The sequence below is a fragment of the Mugil cephalus genome, chromosome 9 (assembly GCF_022458985.1).
Source record: "Mugil cephalus isolate CIBA_MC_2020 chromosome 9, CIBA_Mcephalus_1.1, whole genome shotgun sequence".
NCBI lineage: Eukaryota > Metazoa > Chordata > Actinopteri > Mugiliformes > Mugilidae > Mugil > Mugil cephalus.
Genome location: NC_061778.1, coordinates 8,720,027 through 8,742,010, shown reverse-complemented (window position 1 = coordinate 8,742,010; position 21,984 = coordinate 8,720,027). Strand labels below are relative to the sequence as shown.

Here is a 21,984-nt window from a genome sequence, read left to right as displayed (position 1 = left end):
GTGCCGTACATGCTGCCCACCCCCACCCCCACGACGGGAATCAGCTCTCCCTCATAAGCTGCAACAAATCGTCTCGTTCATGAACATCACATCACTATCGAGCATCTGATTTATGCAGCTGCAAAGATTTTTATATCCACAAGCTAGGTTTTTGCAAAATCAAACCTGGAGCACAAACATTGGGCAAACGTGGTTGCTGCTGGAAGCATAAATTCAGGTTTCCTGCCTGAAGTATGTTTAATCTGTCGAGACTCACGATCTCGTTTCCTACTGGTAATGCAGTGTGTGACCAAGAATGAGTTTTTAAACCATTCCTTGCTTACATGTACGAGATCAGCTAAAATTTTGGTGCACTTCAAAGTGTAGTCAAGATTAAACGGGCAAAATGACTGAAATGGTCCATAAAAAGGTATTTATGAATCCATTGAGTGAAACTATAATGACTAAAATCTATCTGTTTGACATGCAGCCTGTGTAGTGATTGCACACTAGGTTTCAGTCTCAGAAATAGGCGCCGACTGTAACACTAAGAAGTCAACACCTTGAAAAGTCCTTTCAAACACACTTATTGCGACAGAGAAATATTGAGATTTAGGAGGAATACTTTACGAGCATGAGAACAAAATGAAAATGTGCCACAGATAACCTGAAGGCAGCTGCAATGTGAAAGCAAGGAGGAGAACAGCATGCAAGGCATGATCACATTCTCTCCTCTTGTTAATCGAGCAGCTGTGCTTTTCTACATAAAGACAGGAGGGGGCGGGCGGGAGGGTGGGGGCAAGGTTGGAGGGAGTCAGGTGATCCCAGTTAAGAAGCCAAGTTGGAATGATTGTGGCTGAAGTGTTGTGTTCCGCCACCAGATGAGCAACCGCGAGGTGGGTCTGCCACGTTCACTGTGCACCTGCCAGTTAAGCTCCCGTCTGCTAACAATGCAAGGAAAAAAGAAAAAGAACTTGGTGTGAAAGTTTCTTTTCTGTGATTTTGTGAAATGCAATTTGATTAACGACAAGGAATGTGAACATTTCACAAGAGTTTGTAACAGCGATCTCCCCGACGCTAACCATGAAGCTCTAATTGATAGTTTATTATGAATGATCAGGATTCTGGGGAGGAAGATTTTAAAAACGTTCTAATTGGATTCTCGCACAGAAACCGAGATCGCTTCCAGCCATTGTTACAATCCCCGATTGTCTAAGGGATGACAGGCTCACAATAAATGAACATTGAGTTGGAGGTGCAGATATTTCTTTATCAATTAAACTATTAGAACAGATGAGATGTACCCTTATCAAATGGCAAAGAAAATTAATTATCGGGAAAAAAAAACACTTTCTACTTGTCTGTTATAAACAGTTGAAGCACAAATGTAAAACACCACCCACTCTCCAAGGAAGAAAAGTAGCAAACTCTTATAAGAGAAGCAAACACGGACCACAGACAACCACTAACCGTGGGAGTGCTCTTTCTCCTCTCAGGTTTTATGCTCTGTCCCTTGATGAGCGAGTGGCATCAGGTGCACTCGGTCACCTGCTGCCGCGCGCATGAAGGGCAACACCTGAAAGCAATAAAGAGAAAAGACAACAAGCGCGTTCAGCACGTAGCCACCACGCTGTCTACATGTCTAATTATAGGAACATCCTCCATGCTCCTGCTGCTGCCACTACCCTTAAACCAGTGGATGCTGTTTACCACAGCGCCATTTGATTCATTACCGAGGGCAGCTATTGTACTCGCCGATGCGAGGCATATGAAAGGACTGGATGAGCAGTCTGGCGTCTACAAGGCATCAACATGTCTGCGTGTGCCTTTATAAGGCTCTACATCTAAAATGTTAAAAAAACAAAAAAGAGCAACACACCACATCACCAGATCACAAGATAAACTGTTTTTAAAGCCCCTCACACCAACGCTAACCCGAGGAAGATTAATTTCCGCTATCGCGTTACTTCTGTAATGAGCTGCAACGCAGCTTGAAAACAGTCACCAACAGCATCTCGGTGCCGCGTGTGGAATTTGGCAGACAGCTTAGCAGCAGAAATTCAGCTACGATACTAAACCGAGGTGTCTAATAAACTGGTTAATGACAGTCTGAAGTGGAGAAAAGAGAGAAGGAAGATCACATTATGTCTCTGTGCACGAAAGATTCATTACAGTCATTGTAACGGCCAGAGAGAGGCTGCAGTGTGATAGATTTCATGTAATGGGGAATTAGAATTAATACAGTGGATATATGAAGTATTAGATGTTGAAATGGATAGCTATTAATGTAATATACATTAAATCCCATCATCCACTGCAGGGTTTGATACACTCGGCGGTGCAGTGCACTGGAAAAGGTTTTGCTGGGAGCAAAGCAGCTTTTTTGGAGTACTTTTACTCGCTGTTGTGAGACGAGTGTGAGTGTTTGAAATCAGTCTCCACATTACAAACGGAATACATTAATAGAAACAAACCTTAATTTCGACTGTCTTACATAACAAAAAACCCGTCGGACCCTGGAAGCTGAATCGACTCATGTTCCTGGTAAACTCCTCATGCTATGTTAAAAGCAACAAAGCCGCGCTAAACGTTGGTGGGGAATACACAGCGTAATAGTGACACAATCACAAGAGGATGAGCAGACAGAGCAAAAAAAAAAAAAGAAAAAGAAAAAGCCATAAGGCCTAACATATGGTTCCACCAGAAGCAGAGGTGTAGTGTTGCATTAACGTGGGTATAAGGTGTACACCCACCTCTTTGCAATCTGATTTACTGTTTACTTGCCTAAAAATAGATGCTGCCGTCTTTTACAGAGCCTCCGGTGTTTCCTGCACACACAGACTTTTGTTCCTCGACTTCAGCCTTTAAGGCGGCGTGCAACTAGATCCCAGTCCATGGGAATATCACGTCACGTGACTGTTCTTATTTGAACCACGTAAATTAGATTTATTTGGCCATAAATTGTGCGTTGTACAAAGGTATATTGGCTAATACATCATCACTACGGAACTTGTATTCACTTATTATCATTTGATGTAGCAGTTAACCTACTGGGAAATTATTTTGGAGGAAAGAAGGAAGGAGAATAAAATGTGTTTTCATAGTTTTTCCTCATTTTCTTGATTTCCGCGATTGCCCTTGTTAGAAACTTTGACATTTTCACTTTCCTTTATCTCTAATTATCTCTTACATTGCACTAATCTCCGTTTCTCTAGACAAGATAACCATACGGTTCTATACTAATCATACCCCACCATCATTTTAAGCTGTGCAGACACCCTCCCCCCGCCACTTTAGCCCCGGCCCGCCTGCTCACCCACCCACACATCCCATTTTCTATGCAGCCAAATGTGGCTCTCATTCACTGAGGGAGAATTTCTCTATACAGAATTGTGGGCATTTCCACAAGGGAAGCAGGAGAAGAACATCCAGAATCGGCTCCAAGAACATCAAGTATTGGCCGACTTGCTACATAACTTTGTATCAAGCCATGTTGTGGCCCAGGGAGGTTTTAATGACTGAACTCTATCTCTTTTATCTCTTGCAGTCTTCCTTGATTTTTTTTTTATAAGCACATTTGCTGTAAAAAAAAAAAAAAAAAGAAAAAAAAGAAAAAAGAAAGAAAACAGACTGTAGACTTGCATTCATGTTGTAGATAGCGGATGGATATTCTATCATTTGTTTGCTTTATTTTAATAGAAAAACTTCTTTTTTTTTTTTTAAGCAAGGAGGTAGTTGTGGTAGTTGTGATACAAACAGAATTTTAATAAAAGTTCAACTGCTATCCTTAATTTGTCCACTAAGGGCTGCAGACATAACCAACGGAGACAGAGAACTAAACAGCAGATGCCAAAAATGCACTGAAAATCTTTTTTATATTTCTTCTTCTTTTTTTATTTCTTATTCTTAAGTTTCTTAACAAATTTCAGGAGTTATGGAAACATGTCCCAACGTGTTGTCGTTGCAGCGATAGGGGTTCCATCATTGTCATTGATATGTACCAGAGACAAGGTTAATTGGTGATTCTAAATTGGCCGTAGGTGTGAGTGTCAGTGTCTCTCTGTGTTAGCCCTGTGATAGACTGGAGTCCTGTCCAGGGTGTACCCCACCTCTCGCCCACTGACAGCTGGTATAGGCCCCAGCCCCTCCCGTGACACATGAAACAAGCTGTTTCAGAAAATGTGATTTTGAAGTGTTTATGGAAATGAAGGGACCCAAGAACTCAACTATGTGAGCTATAGGCCTTAATAGAGGTCATACAGAGGAGTGAGCGATGCAAACAGTGTCCATTGTTTTTAAGTCATTTGTTTTTTACTCTCCTGCTATATTGCTGGTCAGGAACGTCGTTGCTGTTTTTGAGACAGGGAGGTTAGAGGAAGCCAAATATCGAATATGGCCTTCACTTGACTTGACTTACCTTCAGAGAAAATGTGAAAGTCATTTTAAAGGACACTCTTTATTAGATTAGAATTTGATCGTCGCATAAACTGGATTTAATCAGTGTCAAGGCACTGCTCTTGTGTATAATGAGTTTGTCTTCATTGCACTTTGCAAAGTACATTTTAACCCCTTTAAAAAAAGAATCGCAGTCACATCAAGTTTGTTATTTTGTCAACAGTGTGAGTTTAACAGAAAGAATCACTTTGGCAAACTTTGTGTGTTTGAGTTTGAGCTTTCGCCATTACAGCTCCCCATGGTTGACTGGGGTCCAGTTTAACCTCTGAAACGGCCCGAGCAACAATGCTGCCTGAGGGTGGAGCAGAATAGGTGGGTGAGAGGGGGGTGGGGGGTGGGGGGTGGGGGGCGACACGGTGAGGAGGTAACATCAGTGATGGAGAGGGCAGAGAGGTGTGAAGATAATAGCCCCAGTGGGGAGATATGCAAGGCAGGGGTGCTTTATGAGGCTTGGTCAGTCTGGTGTGAAGGAGCCCTGCATTGCACACAAACAGTAAAAGTGTATGCTTCAACTTATTGTTTTTTTTTTTAACTCCAGGAAGCTCAAACCCTCTCTATTACTCTCACTTCTTTAATTTTTCTTGTCTTCCCATTTCAAATTGGAAATGTAATTGGACTGTTTTAATTTAGGAAAGTGGCCGCACAGTTTTGTGGTGGTTAGCACTGATGCCTCCGAAGGTTCTGGGTTTGAATCCATCTCTGTGTGGAGTTGGTATGTTCCCCCCAGTGTCTGTCTGGGTTCTGAGACATGCTCATTAGGTTAATTGGTGGTTCTAAATTGGCCTCATGTGTGAGTGTGAATGGTGCCTCTCTCTGTTAGCCCTGAGATAGACCAGGGTGTACCCCGTCCCTCGACCAATGGCAGCTGGGATAGACTCCAGCCTCAATCCGCGACCCTCCAGAGGATAAGTGGTTACAGAAAATATACGAATGAATGAATAATTTAGTATGTGGTTGCTTAGGATGTATCCACTGCACACATTAAAAAAGAAAAAAAACAAACCGACATTGTGTACATTATGTACTGTAATTTAAATGTCGTTGCTATAGCCTCTATATAAAAACATCTGGCTTCCTCCTACAGTCCAGACAATTATATGTTAGGTTAAAATGCGGGCTTAGGTGTGCGCGTGAATGTAAATGGTGGTTTGTCTCTTTGCATTGGCTCTGTAATGGACTAGTGATCAAATGCCAGAACACTTTATCTGTGTTTGAGAGTGAGAATGTTTTGAACTGTCTGCAGAACAGTATGTTTCCTTTGTTTTCTGTCCCGTGTCTTTGGCACAGACGACCCCCTCCAGACTCTGATCACTCAGTCAGTGTCTGTCTTTCTCAGCGTCTTGTCACTTGATGCTAAACAGCCGTCTGGTTGGTCCAGACTGAAAGATTTTTCTTCATTTTTGTGTCTGATGATGACACAGTCAGGCTGATCCTTGAAGTTCAGACCTGAACATTCATCAGTTCTTTCAGACTCAGGGTGATTCAGAGCGTTTAGATTCACAGTTTAATTGAGCTATGTGGCCCTTGTCCCAGTTTACATGCAACTGAGAAAATTGAATAACTGATGGGAACATGTCCTCCTCCTCCACACTAGGTGGCAATATGTGTCTTTTCAGTTAGTTAATACAGCCCCTTTTCTTTTTGACCTATTACATCATATAATAAACATTTCAAACAGCAGTATGGATAATAGTACAGCTTTTTTAATCTCGTACATAATGTGCGAGCTACTTATGGTTCAGTTAAAATGGCGCTATCCCTCAGGTGGTTCTTCTAACGGCTCTGTTTACATTCATCTTCTGCGACCGGCTTTCTTGAATGTTTTTGTTGTCCAGTTAAATCCGATTGAGTATAGGAGCCGGCGAAAATCAATATCCAATTGCATTATCTGGGTGTCTTAATCGGATAAGGAGAACTCACATTTTAGTCGAAGTAACGTGTTTACATGCGCTTACGTTGTCCAGTTAAAGTCGGATTAGGGCAATAATTTGTTCGTTTTTCACGTGTATGTAAACGTACTGATTGTTTCTCCCACACTTTTTCTTTTACTTCAACAGAAGAAAGTGATTTTAAGTTTCTAGTCCTTAAAGGCGATGGTACCTGGTATACAGAGAAAACATGCACCAAAAAATACAATTTTTTCTATTTTAATTGTTATTCCACTGCTGTTATCTCTCTTTAAATTGTAATTGATTGCTGCTATAAATTAAAATAGGCTTATAATACACATTTCTACAATTTTAAATGTCAATGGTTGTTAATAGGATCCAAACCTGTGCACCACTCAAAGGTTAAGGTGCTAAAAATATATTTCTCATTCAGATCCTAATTAAAAAAAGGGGGCGTTTGACTAAATTCAGCTCACCTTCCATTGTTTTCCTTTCTCCCCGTCTCTTTGTATTACTGCTTTCTCCCTCCTCCATTTGTCCCCCCCCCCCCCCCTCCGGTTTTTGAAATACCACACTCACAATTTCTTGTGTAAACAAACCCCTCACTGGCTCTCTCTCTCTGTCCTTGACTTTACGTCTCGTTATCCGTCTTCAAGGAGAGATGTGGGGAAAAGTGGCTGGAGGGAATCATGTTTCATCACCCAGCCACACGAACTGAGATGGAGCCTGACATCTTCTTTCGCAGCTCCCCCGTCTGAATCATTCTTGTTTGTGACTTGCTGCAATATTCAGTGGAGGGCTCTCTCTTTGGTCACATGTCGAAGGAGTTCTGGGGACCGAATCATTACATGCAACGAAAATTAGTCTCAGGCCATCATCGCTGTGGAGAGAGAGAAAAAAAAATAAACCACTTATCTGTGGAAAGTTTGCAGCTCGGCACTTGGCTTTATGAGGACAGAGAGGATTGGGAGCACTCACTAGTGAGTGGTAGTTGCATGCAGACCAGCAGCTGAGAGGGAGGGGTAAGCACTCACGGAGCTGAGTAGTTTGTGTGGTTCGCCTCCAGAGGGTTCAGGTTTACAATGGAGAGGAGGAAAGCAAAATAGAAACTTCAAATGGCAGAGTTGTGGCAGAAGCAGCATCTCCCCTGACAATGAGAAAACGCCAGAATGTCTTGTGGACAGACCACTGGATCTCTCCACGATCCTTAGATTTCACAGCCACCTGGGCCAAGTAATCAAAATACAAAATTCATTACTGGGTTGTATGTGTTTAAGGTGTTGGTGATGGCACGCTTCGACGTGAATCTCTGGTGTGGCGTTGTGCTTTTGCAGCGACTTACTAAATCCCATAAGCTGCTACAGTATCTCTAACAGCCAGACTGAGGTTTCTTTAATCACAACAAGACAGCGACTGTGTTTTATCCAGCGAAGACTTTGTAGTTTTGGGGAGCAACAACGAAATCAATTAAACAGCAAGGGGGACATGGCAGAAGAGAGCAGAGGAGTAAATAATTGCAGAGATGGGACGTAAAGAGGAACATCAATTAACGGCGTCCGTTTACAGAAGCGCGAGAGGTAACAATTCATGAAGCACCGCCGTTTAGACCACTGCTCCACACAGGTTTCTCAGGAGTGCAAACTCCATAAACAGGAGCAGGTACTGTTTACAGTATGTGTGCTGAGTTGCTCGATGGAGACTGAACAGTGACTCTAGGGCAACTAGAGAACTGAACGGGAAAAAAAAATGATAAGTTATCACCCTCAGATGGAGCTTTATATAAAAAACCCAACCGAATGAAGACAGAGCGGTGTGGATGAAAAAGTGGGGAAAAACCGAGACAGAATCCAGTTGGGAGCAAAACAGATCTAAATACGATAGGACTAGAGCGTATCTCAAAGTAGTCCCTCTTCTCACTGTGGGGGGAAAAAATAAGTTACAGTAAATGCTGAGTGTATTTGTTAAAAGACAGAGTTGCAGTCCTTCAAGGTGATAAGCCCTGCAGAGGCCCGGCACATTAATGAATTGACATTACACAAGGATCAATGGCGAAGCTCTCAGGGTCTGAAAAACTACACTTAATGAAAAGGGATTACTCTCTTAAGATCAAGGTCTTCTACTTCCCGCCCCCTCTCCCCTCCTGCTCCCTTTCTTCTGCTCCTTTGTATTCTGTTGTGTTTTCTTTCCTCACTCAACGGCGCCTTCTGAAGAAAAAACACACTCCACTTTTTTTTTGTCTGACATGGTTTTTCCCAAATCAACTGGTTTGCAAGCAAAAGCTGGCCAGAAATGTGCCAGTGGCCTACTCTACGTAATACGTTACATTTGGTTAGAGAATCCCATGTGAGTGGCCACATTTAGTTTCTACTTTAGTGTCTCATTTAAACCCAGAGCAAAGACAAAATTCATTTCCAGCTTTCAAAACTGCATATGTTCACACATCATGCTCTCATCTCCAAAAGCCAGATGTGGTGATCTAATAGCATATACATCGATCAGCGACAACATTAAAACCACTAACAGGGGAAGTAAACAACATCAACCATCTTGTGACAACACAACGTTCTGCTGGGAAACTTTTGGACCTGGCATTTGTGTTGATGTAGCACCCACCTAGACCAGACCAGGCAGCTCCGCCCAATAGCAATGACACTCCTTGATGGCAGCAGCCATCCTCAGCAAAAAAACACAACATGAAAAACACAAGGTGTTGACCTTGGCCTCCAAATTCACTAGATCCTAAACTGATCAACCATCTGTGGGATCATCCACACAGGCCCCTCCCCTCAAACCATAGGACCCACTGACACCCACTGACAACATCCTGTTCCCAGACACCACAGGACACCCTCAGAAGGCCCATGTCCATTATCTGATGAGTCACAACTGCTTTGGAGGCCCAATGGAGACCTACACAATATTAGCAAGGTGGTCATAATGTTATGCCTGATGGGGGTAAATTGCAAAAGTGGATTATGGTGCAGGCATTATTGCGAATGACTGGATCAATCAAAACCTTTTAAATGTGCAGGTAGCGAGCATGCAAGACTCATGTGAGTGCTTCTTCTGGTCGCTCATCTAATACAGTCAGCCAACACAATATAGGTTACTTCCTGAGTTATCGGTATTTGTATAGGGTGCGGGCAGATGGATGCAGCACTCTACATAGTGTACTCATGCCTGGGCTGTGCGTTATTTCCTCCCTCGGGGGCGTCTTTTAGTTCAGGTTTTCACCATGTGAGGCTCCTTTATCTCCTGGTCATCCTTCTGTTCCTTGAACTAATGAGCCACAATACATTGCAGTTCCTGTGCACGCTTTTCTGCTTGATTTCACATTTCTCCTTGCCTCTTTGAAGCCATTAGCTGAGACTTTTGAAACTCTCCGTGTGTGTGCGAGCGTGTGTGTGTGTGTGTGTGTCTCTACGTACAAGGAGCACCAAACTCTCACCTGCTATGAATAATTGATCTGGTGAATCTAGGGCGCGTGAGGTTTGTATGCAAGGAGGCAGCTGCAGTAGAAGGAAGGTGCCTTACAGTTTGTTTTAAAAGAAACATGTAAAGGGTGCCATGAGGTGGGGAACAGTGAACTGGAAAAGGCTACCTCTCTCATGCAGGTGGGGGTCTATACTGACCTGATGGTCCCAGGGCAGAGTTATGCAGCTTCTAAATCATTAATCCAAAAAGCTTTTAGTGGCACGTACTGTATCTGTGTGTGCGTAGAAGCTTAGTGATTGACATATCTACAAATGTCAACATGGTGCAGATTCAATCTGAAGCTTTTAAGAAGTTAAAACAAAGACTGAATCGTAACAATGTTTGATGGGAAAGTGGTAAAGAAAATCTCTGAGTTAATACAACGTTCTGCAACATAATTCGCTTTATATTTGCTGCGGTAAGTGAGCAGCAACACAATAACAGTTCAACAGCTAAAACAAACGGAATATTTGTCCAAACATAATGGCAAATTATTCACGATATCACGTAGACGTTGTTAAGTCGGGCAGTGAAAGCTGCTCTCAGGCCGTCCACGCGACAATTATTGTGTTTCAGTTGACAGGTATTTGAAATGAAGGGCAGTGAAATAAAAAACATAAAATGCCCAGAGCAGATTGAGACAAATTACAGGGTGTATCAGTGTGCTATTAGACTGATTGGAATGTTATAAATAATAGTTTATTATATATATATATATTTTTTTCTTTTTGTGTGTGTGTGGCTGTATGAATCCCAGAAGGAGAAATTAATCATTTTTACATTTGGCTGCAGCGCCGCACTGGTCATTCTGCTCTGCTTTTCTAAACATTCTGTTAATTTATTAACTCCGTGGGGAAATTTCAATATTTTGCTTGGCCCCTTCTGCAGAAACATCAAAGCACAGGGTCAGTAAAAGAGCAGCAGCCCTGGAGCTGGTAATGATTCAATGCCTTACGCAGATTCTGTATCTGGCAGATGCTTGCTGACACAGGGCTTGTAACCAGGTCCTCTGGTTCATGGAGTAACTCCAGTACCATTTCTGTATACATGTTTCCCCATGTGTATTGTTACACTTTCTTCTTCTCCTCCTCCTCCCGTCGCCCATACTTCTCTATTAGCTGAGGCAGAGTCTCTACAGTGCAGTGTAGAGTAACTTTCCTCTCCTTCTGCCTGCTCGCTGTCACACGGCGTCATCACAACTTAGCTGTCACTTTGACAGAGACACACAATCATTGGTTGTGCTGCACTCTGTCATTGACTTACACGTGCGTGACTGAACAAGAAGCAGTGACTGGACGAGGCAGGCAGACTGACAATTGCCCAGTCAGCTGCAGAAACCTATGAAGTCAGCTAAAAACTCTGGGAGTTTTTAACAGAGTGTAACTTCAACATCAAGTGTGTGGCACAGAAGGCAGAATAATAGTCCATCTGATTAGAGTTACGTGTGAAAGGTGCGGACACAGCAAACTGAAGGCAAACAGGGCCGGTAGTTCTGGGCCAAATAGTTGCACTTTAACGCATACAAACACTACAGTCAATGGCCAGCAGGCGCATGTGTTCTGTGCATAGACTGTATATAAATATGGCCATTCGGATGATATTTTCCTGGGGATGAGGTGGTGGCGACATCTTGCGCATTTGGAGCCAGAGTCTGCGCAGTACAGTCCAAAATTGATGACCCGCCCACACTACCGCCAGACTCTAACTTCACCAATCACGAAGAAATATTGGGAGAAAAAAAATCCAACATTTACAGGACTGCTTCACAAAGCTTGACAACGCCATCAGGATATCACATCCTGACAAATTGAATTAGTTATTTGAAATAACTAACTAAAACAAAACTAATCAGAACAATTGACACGTGAGTACATGTATTATATTAACGACCTAAAATGACTGAACCCATCACCGAAATAAATTTATTTGACGTGTACTTAAGTGTTTTTGTTCGGCCCAAGTCCCATCCAATAACAGGGAGGGGGTGGAGCTTCCGATCAAAAACTGCCTCCTGTCACCAGGGGGCGCTCTACTAGCTTTGGCTTCACCTTTGAGGAGCTGTTCCCATCATCCATCTTTATACAGTTTGTGGTTCTGTGCTTGCACGCTTACCAGCAGATGGCAGTAGTCTGTACAGGGTTAAGACTGTTGGTGGTGGTGCGAGGACCCAAAGATTAGGGTCAAAGACGCTACGAGCAAAGTTGGTTTGCTGTGTCTTAAGTCAGCTTTAAATGTGCTTGGTCCCACTCTAAAAAAGCAACTTAACTATTTTATCTATACAGTAAAACCATGGATGATTTAAATTAAGTCCATGCAAACAGGACTGTGGCAGACTGGTCAGATCTGACGTAGAGAACGTAATTTTTTGAGTAGTTTGTTTGGTGCCACTTTGAGGAGCAGTGCAACAATGTGTTTATCTATAATTAGAGTCTAATTCCTTCATTTTCTTTCTCTTAATTGTCGATGAATCGTTATTGTGTTCCTAATTTATGAACTAACAATTAAGATACCCTACCTTTAACTCAGTGACGAATAAAACAAACTTTTAAAATTGCTGTTACAAAGACATCCTAGTTGCTCAACTGACTGACGTTCACAAGTCTATCAGGATGAAAGGAAACTTTATATCTGCTTGCCATAAAAGCAAACTGCTCTTCTGCAAAATGGCCCCAAAAAAGATCCATGAAGCCTCTCGTTGCATAAATCTGAAAGAAGGGGCTTGTTAACCCTCTGGGGTCTCATATGTGTGATGCATGTGTAGTTGCCCTTTCAGTCTGAAATAAATTCAGCTGGAATTTGCCATATGTTGTGATAACGAGACAGATGGATTTCGGTAAACCGAGCTGCGAGACGCCGCTGACATTCATACTGCGAGGCAGACAGTATTTTCTTTACATATGAGGAGATAAAGCTCCTAAACACCTCTGAGAGCCGCAGACCATCAATATGAAAGATAATTATTATCCACTCCACCAATGAGAATTGCATTATGAATGCTCTCTATCACTTTAATAGAACTACAGTATATGAACTACATATGGATGCACTTTGGATGATTTATATAGGTTTGGCAGAACCATTAGTTTAGTTTGGCCAGCGCAGTGCAATACCGCCACAGGGAGTGCAATATATTTGAATCATTTGGCTTTGTGCTGTCATGATGAATGAATGTAGTTGGTGGCTGATAGTGTTGCTCCCACTAGTGAGCCCGTGTACATTTGTGCACGGATGGTGCACATGCTGCGCATCTGCTCTACGGCATCTATCAGCGTTCGCCAGAACACCCTGAAACACTGGAGAGTAAAAGACCGGCAGGTACACATGTGCCTCTGCAAACTTAAGTCTGTTAATTAAAATGTCAGCATTAAACATCTGTGAACAGCTCATTCATCAGCGGCCCACTTCTCTACCTGGCTCCTGACAAGCTCCAGATTCCATCTTTGAAATTAATAAGCTTTATTCACTTGAACACTTTTCCACACATCGCTTTATTCTGTACGCGCTCCTTACGGTGCCGCCTGTTTTTTTTTTTTTTTTTTTTTTCTACCTGAGAACAACTGCTGTCACTCACATCACCTCAGTCTAGTTTATGTTTAACCTCCTTCTACGCGCTTTTGTGTTAAGTAGCACTTTAAGCAATGAGTCTCAGCTGCAAGTCAGAGGGACTGCTGTGATTGTTTGTTTTGCAAACTCATGATTCCCTCTGCAACTTTTTTTGATTAATGTTTGCTTTAATATACAGTTTATTCTGTAGAAAAAGCGAATACGGAAGGGCCGGTTGATTGGCCAGCTGCTCACGACAGCCGTAATGTCGCACTTAGCAGGTTATAAATATCAATAATGCTGAAAACCCACCGGTGCATTTAACGCTGATGTAACTTGGCGCTCTCCGTGCCAACCCCCGATATGTGAGTGGACTTAAACGCTCACCTGCGTTACTTTTTGCCATTCTTCTGCCTTGGCAGGGATGCAATCAGAGAGATGAAGCCATTCGGTGCTTTGAAAGGAAGCCAAGCCGACAGAAGAGCTTCGAATTATAAATAATGTGCAGGAAGTGATGACAGCGTCGAAAGGCTGTTGAGAGTTTCACAGCACACACTGTGCCGATACTCACGGTGCAAATCACAGGAATGAAACAGAGAATAGAGGAGGGGGGAAAAAAAGAACAGCAGAAGTCCTGCTGGCCTCCAAAACAGCTTGTGCATTAGAATTTGGGCCTCTGAAGATATTCTGACTAAATCTGTGGAAATGAATCACACGAAAGAAAATGGAGAGGAGGAAAGTCAAATGAGGAAAGGAAGAAAAGAAGAGAGGATCTTCTTGATATTTTATTAATTTATTGTATATACTAATTACTCTATCAGCTCTGGGTGACCTAATTTATCTGTGGCATGCTGACACGAGATAAGAAGCCAGACTGCTTATGATGCTGCTCTAATACAGACGGAAACACTTTGCCTCTGCACCAGGAGGATGGCGATGCAGCGCATTTCTGAAATATTTCTTTTCTATGCCGCGTTTCTAAAGTATTTCACCATCGTCATTGTTCTTGCCCATTTTCCTTTTCATTCTCTAGAAGAATAGTCAGACAACCTTATGAGGCAATATCGCCCGCAGTGCGGCCGTGGAATCGCAAATGAGATGAAATCTATAACATTGTGCAGTCAAAACCCAAAAAAAGGAAGGAAAAAAAAAAAAAAAGAAGGAGCGACTGAGAGAGAGAGAGAGAGAGAGAGAGACAAAAACAAATACTCCCAGGCAAATGCTGCTGGTCACAGATGTTGGCAGAGGCGTTCATGTGTGAGTCTGCTTCAGTCAGACAACAATGCGAGTAATCAGTATTTTCAACAAGTCAACAGAGAAATTCTTTAAAAATGCTAATGAGAGCGAGAGCTTGAGTGAAAGTATTGTGCGTGTGCCATTACTGCTCCGTCTTTATCTTTTAAGAATAAATACTTGCTGTTGTGCTTTTGTTCCGGCCCTGCTAATTAAGATAAATACACATTCCCTGACCCATACTGGCAATGTCAGAGGCTGATATTCTGTTCACAGCATTGTTCAGCTCACCGTGTAATCACGCCTTATATAATCTAAGAGACAAAGAAAGTGACTTCATGTAAAACCCGTTTATATACGACCATATAGTCTCATTATTAGTAGTGCAAATTTTTTGTTTGTTTGATTTTTTTTAAAATTGTTTGTTGAAGTCTGTTAAAGGGCAAGACCGGGCCTTTCTGTGTGGAGATCACATGTTCAAACGGTTACAGAAGACGAGAATGAGCAAGTCTGTTAAATGCTGAGAATAATTTAAATGTGTAGGAGCCAAACAATACAGAAAGTATTCCAGATGTTCTTCAGTGAACTGGATGAAATTTCAGTGGAATTTCTGATGAGCTGTTTTGACACTCGCAGCAGGCACACGATCAGGCGTAACATTATGACCACCAACAGCAGAAGTCAATAACGTTGAGCATATTGTGGCAATTCAGCGTTTTGCTGGGAAACCTTTGGACGTGACATTCATGTGGATGTTACTTAGACGTGTACGACTACACCAGACCAGGTACCCCCACCCCTATAACATGCTATATTTCCATTACCCATAGAAATGCGCAGAAACAAAAATATCGCCATAAAAAACTGTGGAAATGGAAACACGCCACCTTTGAAAAACCTCTCAAATATCGCTAAAACACTTTTATGCTCTCATGAGGCGGTTTTCCAGATGTATCCATATAACAGTTTATCGCAAAAGTGCAATGGAAACGCAGCTAATGACACTCCTTGATGGCAGCAGACAACCCCAGCAGGATGCAGCCTGATGCACACACACAAAAGTCCAGGAACAACTAAAAAAAAACAAAAAAACAATGGGATGTACTGGAACAAGTCACCACAGAGGCCCCTCCCCTCAACCCATAGGACCCAAAGACCCCCACTAACGACCAGGTGAAACTGGGAATTTTGGTATCGATCTGATACTTTTCCTTGAAATGTCACGATCATTGAATAACTTTGTATTTTTTCCTTTAGTCCGTTGATTATGATAAAATACAGGACAAATATTTAGGAAAATAAAACGAATTTTCTTAATTAATTACAATGTAAAACAGTTTAACACTACAAAAATAATTCCCCTTTCACTACACATAACTGTTTTAGAAAAAAAAGTCATTAGTGCAAAATAAGAAAAAGGAACAACGGAACAAAAATATAAATAGAACAATCTAACCAACACAACAACAATGGAAAATAAAGCCAGCAACAGTAATCACAACAATGTAACAACAGTGTAATAATAAATATAAAAATATCTCAGAGAGGGAAATGTTGGCTCATTAATTTTACACCACAGAAGGGAGCCTGCATCCCGTGTAGTTGTCTTCTCTTCAGCGTACCCACGCATTTCAATAGCGGCATCAGTTCCAGCTGTGCGATGCCGCTGTGATGCTGGGATCGATGTCATATCGATGCCAAACCCTGTCCATATCCACCTTTCACTAAAGGCGAGGATGGAGAAGCTCCTGCCGCGCACACGCCTGCAGAGAAGCTGCTTTCACATGAACTCTGTGACGAGTAATTTGCAGGACGTATAAAGAAGAAACTGTAACAAAGGTATCGATCTCATCACGCTACCGATACAGGCCTTGGTATCGATACCATCGATACTTAGCCTCACTTACAACATCCTGTTGGCAGAGGGTGACTGAGATGTGACCCTGCTGCTGCCCCGCTTGGTTAAAAAGTTATTTGTTAATTGCATCAACAACATGTACGAGAATTACCCACAGCTCTGATGTTTGAAGCCACGCTCCTCAGAACAGCGGCTCCCTTTTAATCAATAATCTAACGCGCCGCCTCGCCGCTGTGTGCTCCAGCACGATTACAAACACCTTTTGAGTACGGAGCGAGTCGAGCCATTATTTAGAGCCAGCCAATAGTGGGGAGCAAAAACACCGCGGCGCTTATCAGGGTCTTTGGAGAGACACAGGAAATTGAGTTTGTCCAGTCTAATGATGGGCAAAGTCACGCAGCTTTACAGACGTCCCATTTCTCTCCCATTAGCCGAGATGTGTTATTCATGAGGGCAAATCTAGTGTGAACTGTGTTTCATTGATATTCTACGCAGTCACGTCTCATTGTCTGTCAGGGGACCCGCACCATTCCGTTTTATTCATTTATTTATCCTTTTCCCGTTCCTGCACCCGCACCAGAAAAAAAAAAAAAAAAAAAGGGGGAAACATGGCGGGACGATGGGGTCGAGAGGTCAAACGTGGTTATCCCTGTGAAAAGCTATCAGTGGTTTCTGCAGGGAGGGAAACGGGGGTTGATGGGGAACTTCACAGCGAGAGATTTGGAGGTGAAAGACTTGTGACGAGAGTGTTAATACACAGGCCAGAATCCTGCCAGAAATATCAGCGCCTTTTCTTTTCCAAAAACACATTATCACTCTTTCAGAGCCTACCCTTTATTCTGCCAAATTCCAATAGGCACTATTGGCAGAATATACGCTCCGTCGTGTCCAAAGCTATTTATATAATACAGTCTGAGCTGAATGGCTTATTGTGCGAGCACACAATGCAGCTACGACACACATTAATTTTTTACATTTTCATTTAAGGACAGCGTTCCCGCACAATACTTATTTTTCCCTCTGTGCGCCGCTGAAAGCCAGACTCGCTGCCGAAAGCTCCGTAAGCAAGAGTCATTCATTCCTTTATGCTCGTCACACTGACATGATCTGCCTCATTCATTCCCAAAACCCACATACAGCATGTGTCAGTGCTTGAGAATGCATGTCTTAGAGAAAACCGGTAAACCACATTAAAGACGTTGCATTTATGTCTGCGTTTGTGTTTAGCGTAGTGCTGCAAGGGATTGGGTTGCTGTGATCGGAGACTGGTTTAAAGTCTACAAAGCAAGTTATGCCAGCTGGAAAAAAAACAACAGCATAAATGTCCTGATTTTGGATGAAAACAGGGGGAAAAGTTATTTTCCTTGCCATTCCAGTCTGCATCTATATATATATATATATATAAAAGGGAGTCTGAGATACTATTACCACAAAAACAGCATTTACATACAGAGACTCAACTGAGATGGTGCAAAAAGAAAGAAAGAAAAAGATGATAGGGAAGTAACAGAGGAAGAAGTTACACCTAGTATGATTTTTTCTATTTGTTTTTTTTTTGCAAAGTGGTAAAAACTGCCATTTCAGAGGAACAAATTTAGCGGGGGTAAAGAATCTATTACAAACAAGCTGAGCGGAGTGAGAGGAGCGGAGGCGCATCCTTATGTGTCCAACATGATTAGCAGATCACTGATTCAAAATGTCTCACTATCTCGGCAGCATCTACATTCTCGTCGCCCCCGCCCCCACCACCCCCCCGCCCGCGCGCATCACGCTTATCACTGTCTGCCTCTCGCCCGCTCGGATAATTTCCCCTCTCGGAATCTGCTACCTAATTCCACTGAAAGACATGCATGAAGTAAGGTGTTAATGGAAATAGTTTAAGGCCTCAAAAAAATAATTACTCAAGTGAGGATATCAGTTTCGCGAATAATGGGATCTCTTCGGACGGCTTCCTGCCACGACATGTGATTGAACAAAGCGTCGTCTGATCTCGGAAACGATGGAAAAGAAAAAGGCTTTGTTTTATTTTGTGAGTTCTTCTACAAAATGCTTTTAGTGTGAGGGTCAATAGACTAATAAAATGTGAACCAGTACCAAATTAAACGATTACAATGCTGCATCTCAAGTACCTGGTGAATGCTGACTTAATGCAAATTTTCCCACAAGAGCGGCTGGAAAATTTACCGTGTCTTGTCTTATTTGTCTGAGGAATAAGGCATAGCTTTATTTCCCAGGAGTAATGCAAAACGTTTTCATCTATTTACTCAGTCAGTCGGCGCCATGCTTGATACGTCTTCATGGAAATGGCAGGAGAGCAGGATTGAGATGGGGGCGAAAAAAAATAAAATAAATAAATAAACAAGCGCCCGCTGAGTGACAAAAGAGTGAAACGGCTTTCTCGTTTCGTCCTCCTGGCGTTAAGAATCTGGAGACAGCCGAACGATTCATGTCCTGATGCGGGTCATGACAGTAGCGTCAGAAGTCTAAATAAAGATAAGGCCCCTTTGTAGTTCTCTCACGCCGTGTCACGGTCTCCAACACAATTTACCTGCATACCGGCGCACATGAGCATGAACGCAACCTTTTGACAGTGTTCAACCGTGAAGAATCACCTCATTTAGTGAGCACATTTCTGGTTTAGGAGGATGCATGCATTTCCATTGTTGCCCAGTGGCATGGCTTAACAAATAGGATTAGATCCGTGCCCGAGAGAGCACACTCCTGTTCAGGTGACGCACAGCTCCATGCTCCAGTTCTGCAACTAGACACAGAGAATTACTGTTAAAGGTCAGTGGAGTCAGACACTGAATGTCACAGCTTAGCCACAGTTTGGCAAGAAAATACATTCAGATAAATAGGGCTGTCTCTTGGCGAAGAGTAATTCTGCTCCTGAATTTCCAGCATAAAAGACCCAGGATTATAGGGTGAGTTACAAAGCAACAGAGGCATATCGATTGGAGGCAGTGAATCAAGCCTCTTCTATGCTGTGAATAATAAATTGAGGGGGAGACAGCCAGGGGTTTGTCGGATGGGGCATTCGTGATGGGCTCTGAGTTGTGCGCTTTTCAGATGAGGCAGTTCAGATAAGTCGCATCTCCCATCTCGAGGACCCGGGGAATCACGTCACTGATCAGAAAGCTCCTAACGGCAGCTTACTGTAGGTTTAAATAAGCGCTCCACGCCCCGTTTAACCGCACAAAGGGAGTGATTGCAGCTTCTTCTCCCTGCGAAGAAGTGCCAATGGATTCGGGGAGGGGACCGGACTCTTAATAATGTATTTGCCTGAAGGAGTGAGAATATTGGAAAGGGTAATTTCTGAAATTGCTGCATGTGTTGTATCAGCCAAGAGTCTTGCATCGTGTGACTCAGCGGAGCAGGTGGTATTGTTTGCTCCCTCCGAAAGACTCCTCATTGTGGGCCTAAACACACTCAAGTGGATTTGGGCTGCAAGCCGTCAGCAAGAAGGTCCATAAGCGTAGCGCACTCTGATTGTTTCGGCACAAAGAACTGTGTCACCGCTTTGTAAAAAACGCATCATTTTTAGCCACAGAAGTAGCATGGATAAAGAGATGTAATGTCTCTTTAACACTGTGTAGGTCTCCCTTGTGCCTTGAGAGAATGGACATGGGCCTTCTGAAGATGTCCTGTGGTGTCTGGAAACAAAGTATTGTTCAGGGTTTTTGGGTCTTATGGGTTGAGAGGAGGGTCCTCTTAGGATCAGGCTTGTTTCAATGCATCCCAGAGATACTTGATCAGTTTAGGATCTTGTGACTTTGGAAGTCAGATCAACACTTTGTGCTGTTCTTCATGTTTTTTTGAGTGGTTCCCCAAACTGTCTTTGCGTTTGCTATGGGTGGGGGTGTCTGGTCTGGTCTAAGTGGGTGGTACATGTCTAAGTAACATCCACATGAATGCCAGGTCAAAAAGTTTCCCAGCAGAACATTGTATTATCACAACATGGTCAATGTTCTACATCTATTAATACTTCTACTGTCAGTGGTTTTAATGTTGTGGCTGAACACATGCAAATCTAAGGGCTTTCTCATTACCCTTGGTTGTGTGCTGTGGATATATTTAACCATATTAAGTTTTGAACTAGATGCAGAGGCACCAACTCTAAATGCCAAATGATAATAAAAAAGTTTTCTTTTATTTTGTGTCTTTTTCGTAATCTCTCTTCTTTCTCAACTTTCCCATCACTCATTACTTGTGTGTTCTCTTTGCAGGCTGTGGGCTGGAGTTCCTGCTGGTTCTCTGTGGGTTGGAGTTTTCCTGGTCCTGCCCCCGCCACTGTATCTGCTACACCGCACCCAGCACGGTCTCCTGCCAAGCCCACAACTTCCTGTCGGTCCCCGAAGGTATTCCTCCCGACAGTGAGCGCATCTTCTTGCAGAACAATAAGATCCATCGACTACTACGGGGCCACTTCAGCACCAACACCGTCACTCTCTGGATTTACTCCAACAACATTACATACATTGAACCCTCCACGTTCCATGGCTTCACGCTGCTGGAGGAGCTGGACCTCGGAGACAACCGACACCTGCGCTCCTTGACTGAGGACACCTTCCACGGGCTGAGTCGCCTCAATGCACTTCACCTGTACCGCTGTGGGCTCAGTTCACTTCCAAATAACATCTTCCAAGGCCTCAGAAATCTACAGTATCTCTACTTGCAGGTACACTTTGTACACGGTTTGCTTGAGCATAATGCAATTAATTAGAAACCATTAGAAACCACTAAAAATCTACTGTAGAGTTCAACCCTTTATATGGCACTCATTAAAATACTAAAGTGTCATTTTCGGACATAAGATCGATGAATTTACCATGTGAGGTTCCTAACTAATGTGAAGATGTATTTAGATCAGTGGTTCCCAACCTGGGGTCCGCAGTGCACTACAACTTGTTTGATCTGAGCTCACCATTAGTTTTCAGCTGTTTCACCAGTATTGCGTGTCTCACTACATGTATGATGCAGGTCTTAAAGTATTCCAACACTGCACAGGATCCCCAGAGTGTGGCATTTGATCGCAATTAAAAAAAAAAAAAAGATAAACATTCAGGAAAAAAAAAATGTTGATGCGGGATATTGTTAGGTTCAAGTAGTCAATTGAGTTTGCCTGCCAATGGAATGAGAGTAATGCAGCTTTCCCTCTCTAAACTAACATCACTAGCCAGTCAGAAGTAGGGTGGGGGTGGGTCTCGGCATGCTTGGTTGAGATACAGCTGCAACTGATGCTGCATTCACAACAACTTGGGGAAAAAAATCTTAGATACAAGTAGGGGGGACTCCAAGGAAAAAATGTTGCGAACCACTGATTTAGATCATTAGAAAAGAAATGCAGATTCAGGCACTTGTCAACATACACATTATCACAATAGACAACATAAGCAACTTCTTTGTGGTGCCTAATATAGCATCTATGTTCATGCAGATCACATTGGACTTGAGAATGTTTCCTTGATCTTTGCCGAGTGGTGGTAACCATTGAACCATATGTAGAACCACGCTTGCACGTATGTGGAAGTTACCAAATATGGTTCCTTGCCC

General features: G+C 42.8%; 1 protein-coding gene across 1 annotated transcript in view; it reads left to right on the top strand.

Annotated features, from left to right (window-relative positions):
* rtn4rl1b (reticulon 4 receptor-like 1b) overlaps positions 1-21,984 on the top strand; it is a 139,861-nt gene that overhangs the window by 114,709 nt on the left and 3,168 nt on the right. The window contains exon 2 of the mRNA XM_047594180.1: positions 20,658-21,109. Within this exon, the coding sequence (XP_047450136.1) occupies positions 20,658-21,109 (452 nt within the window). The remainder of the gene's footprint in view (positions 1-20,657; positions 21,110-21,984) is intronic.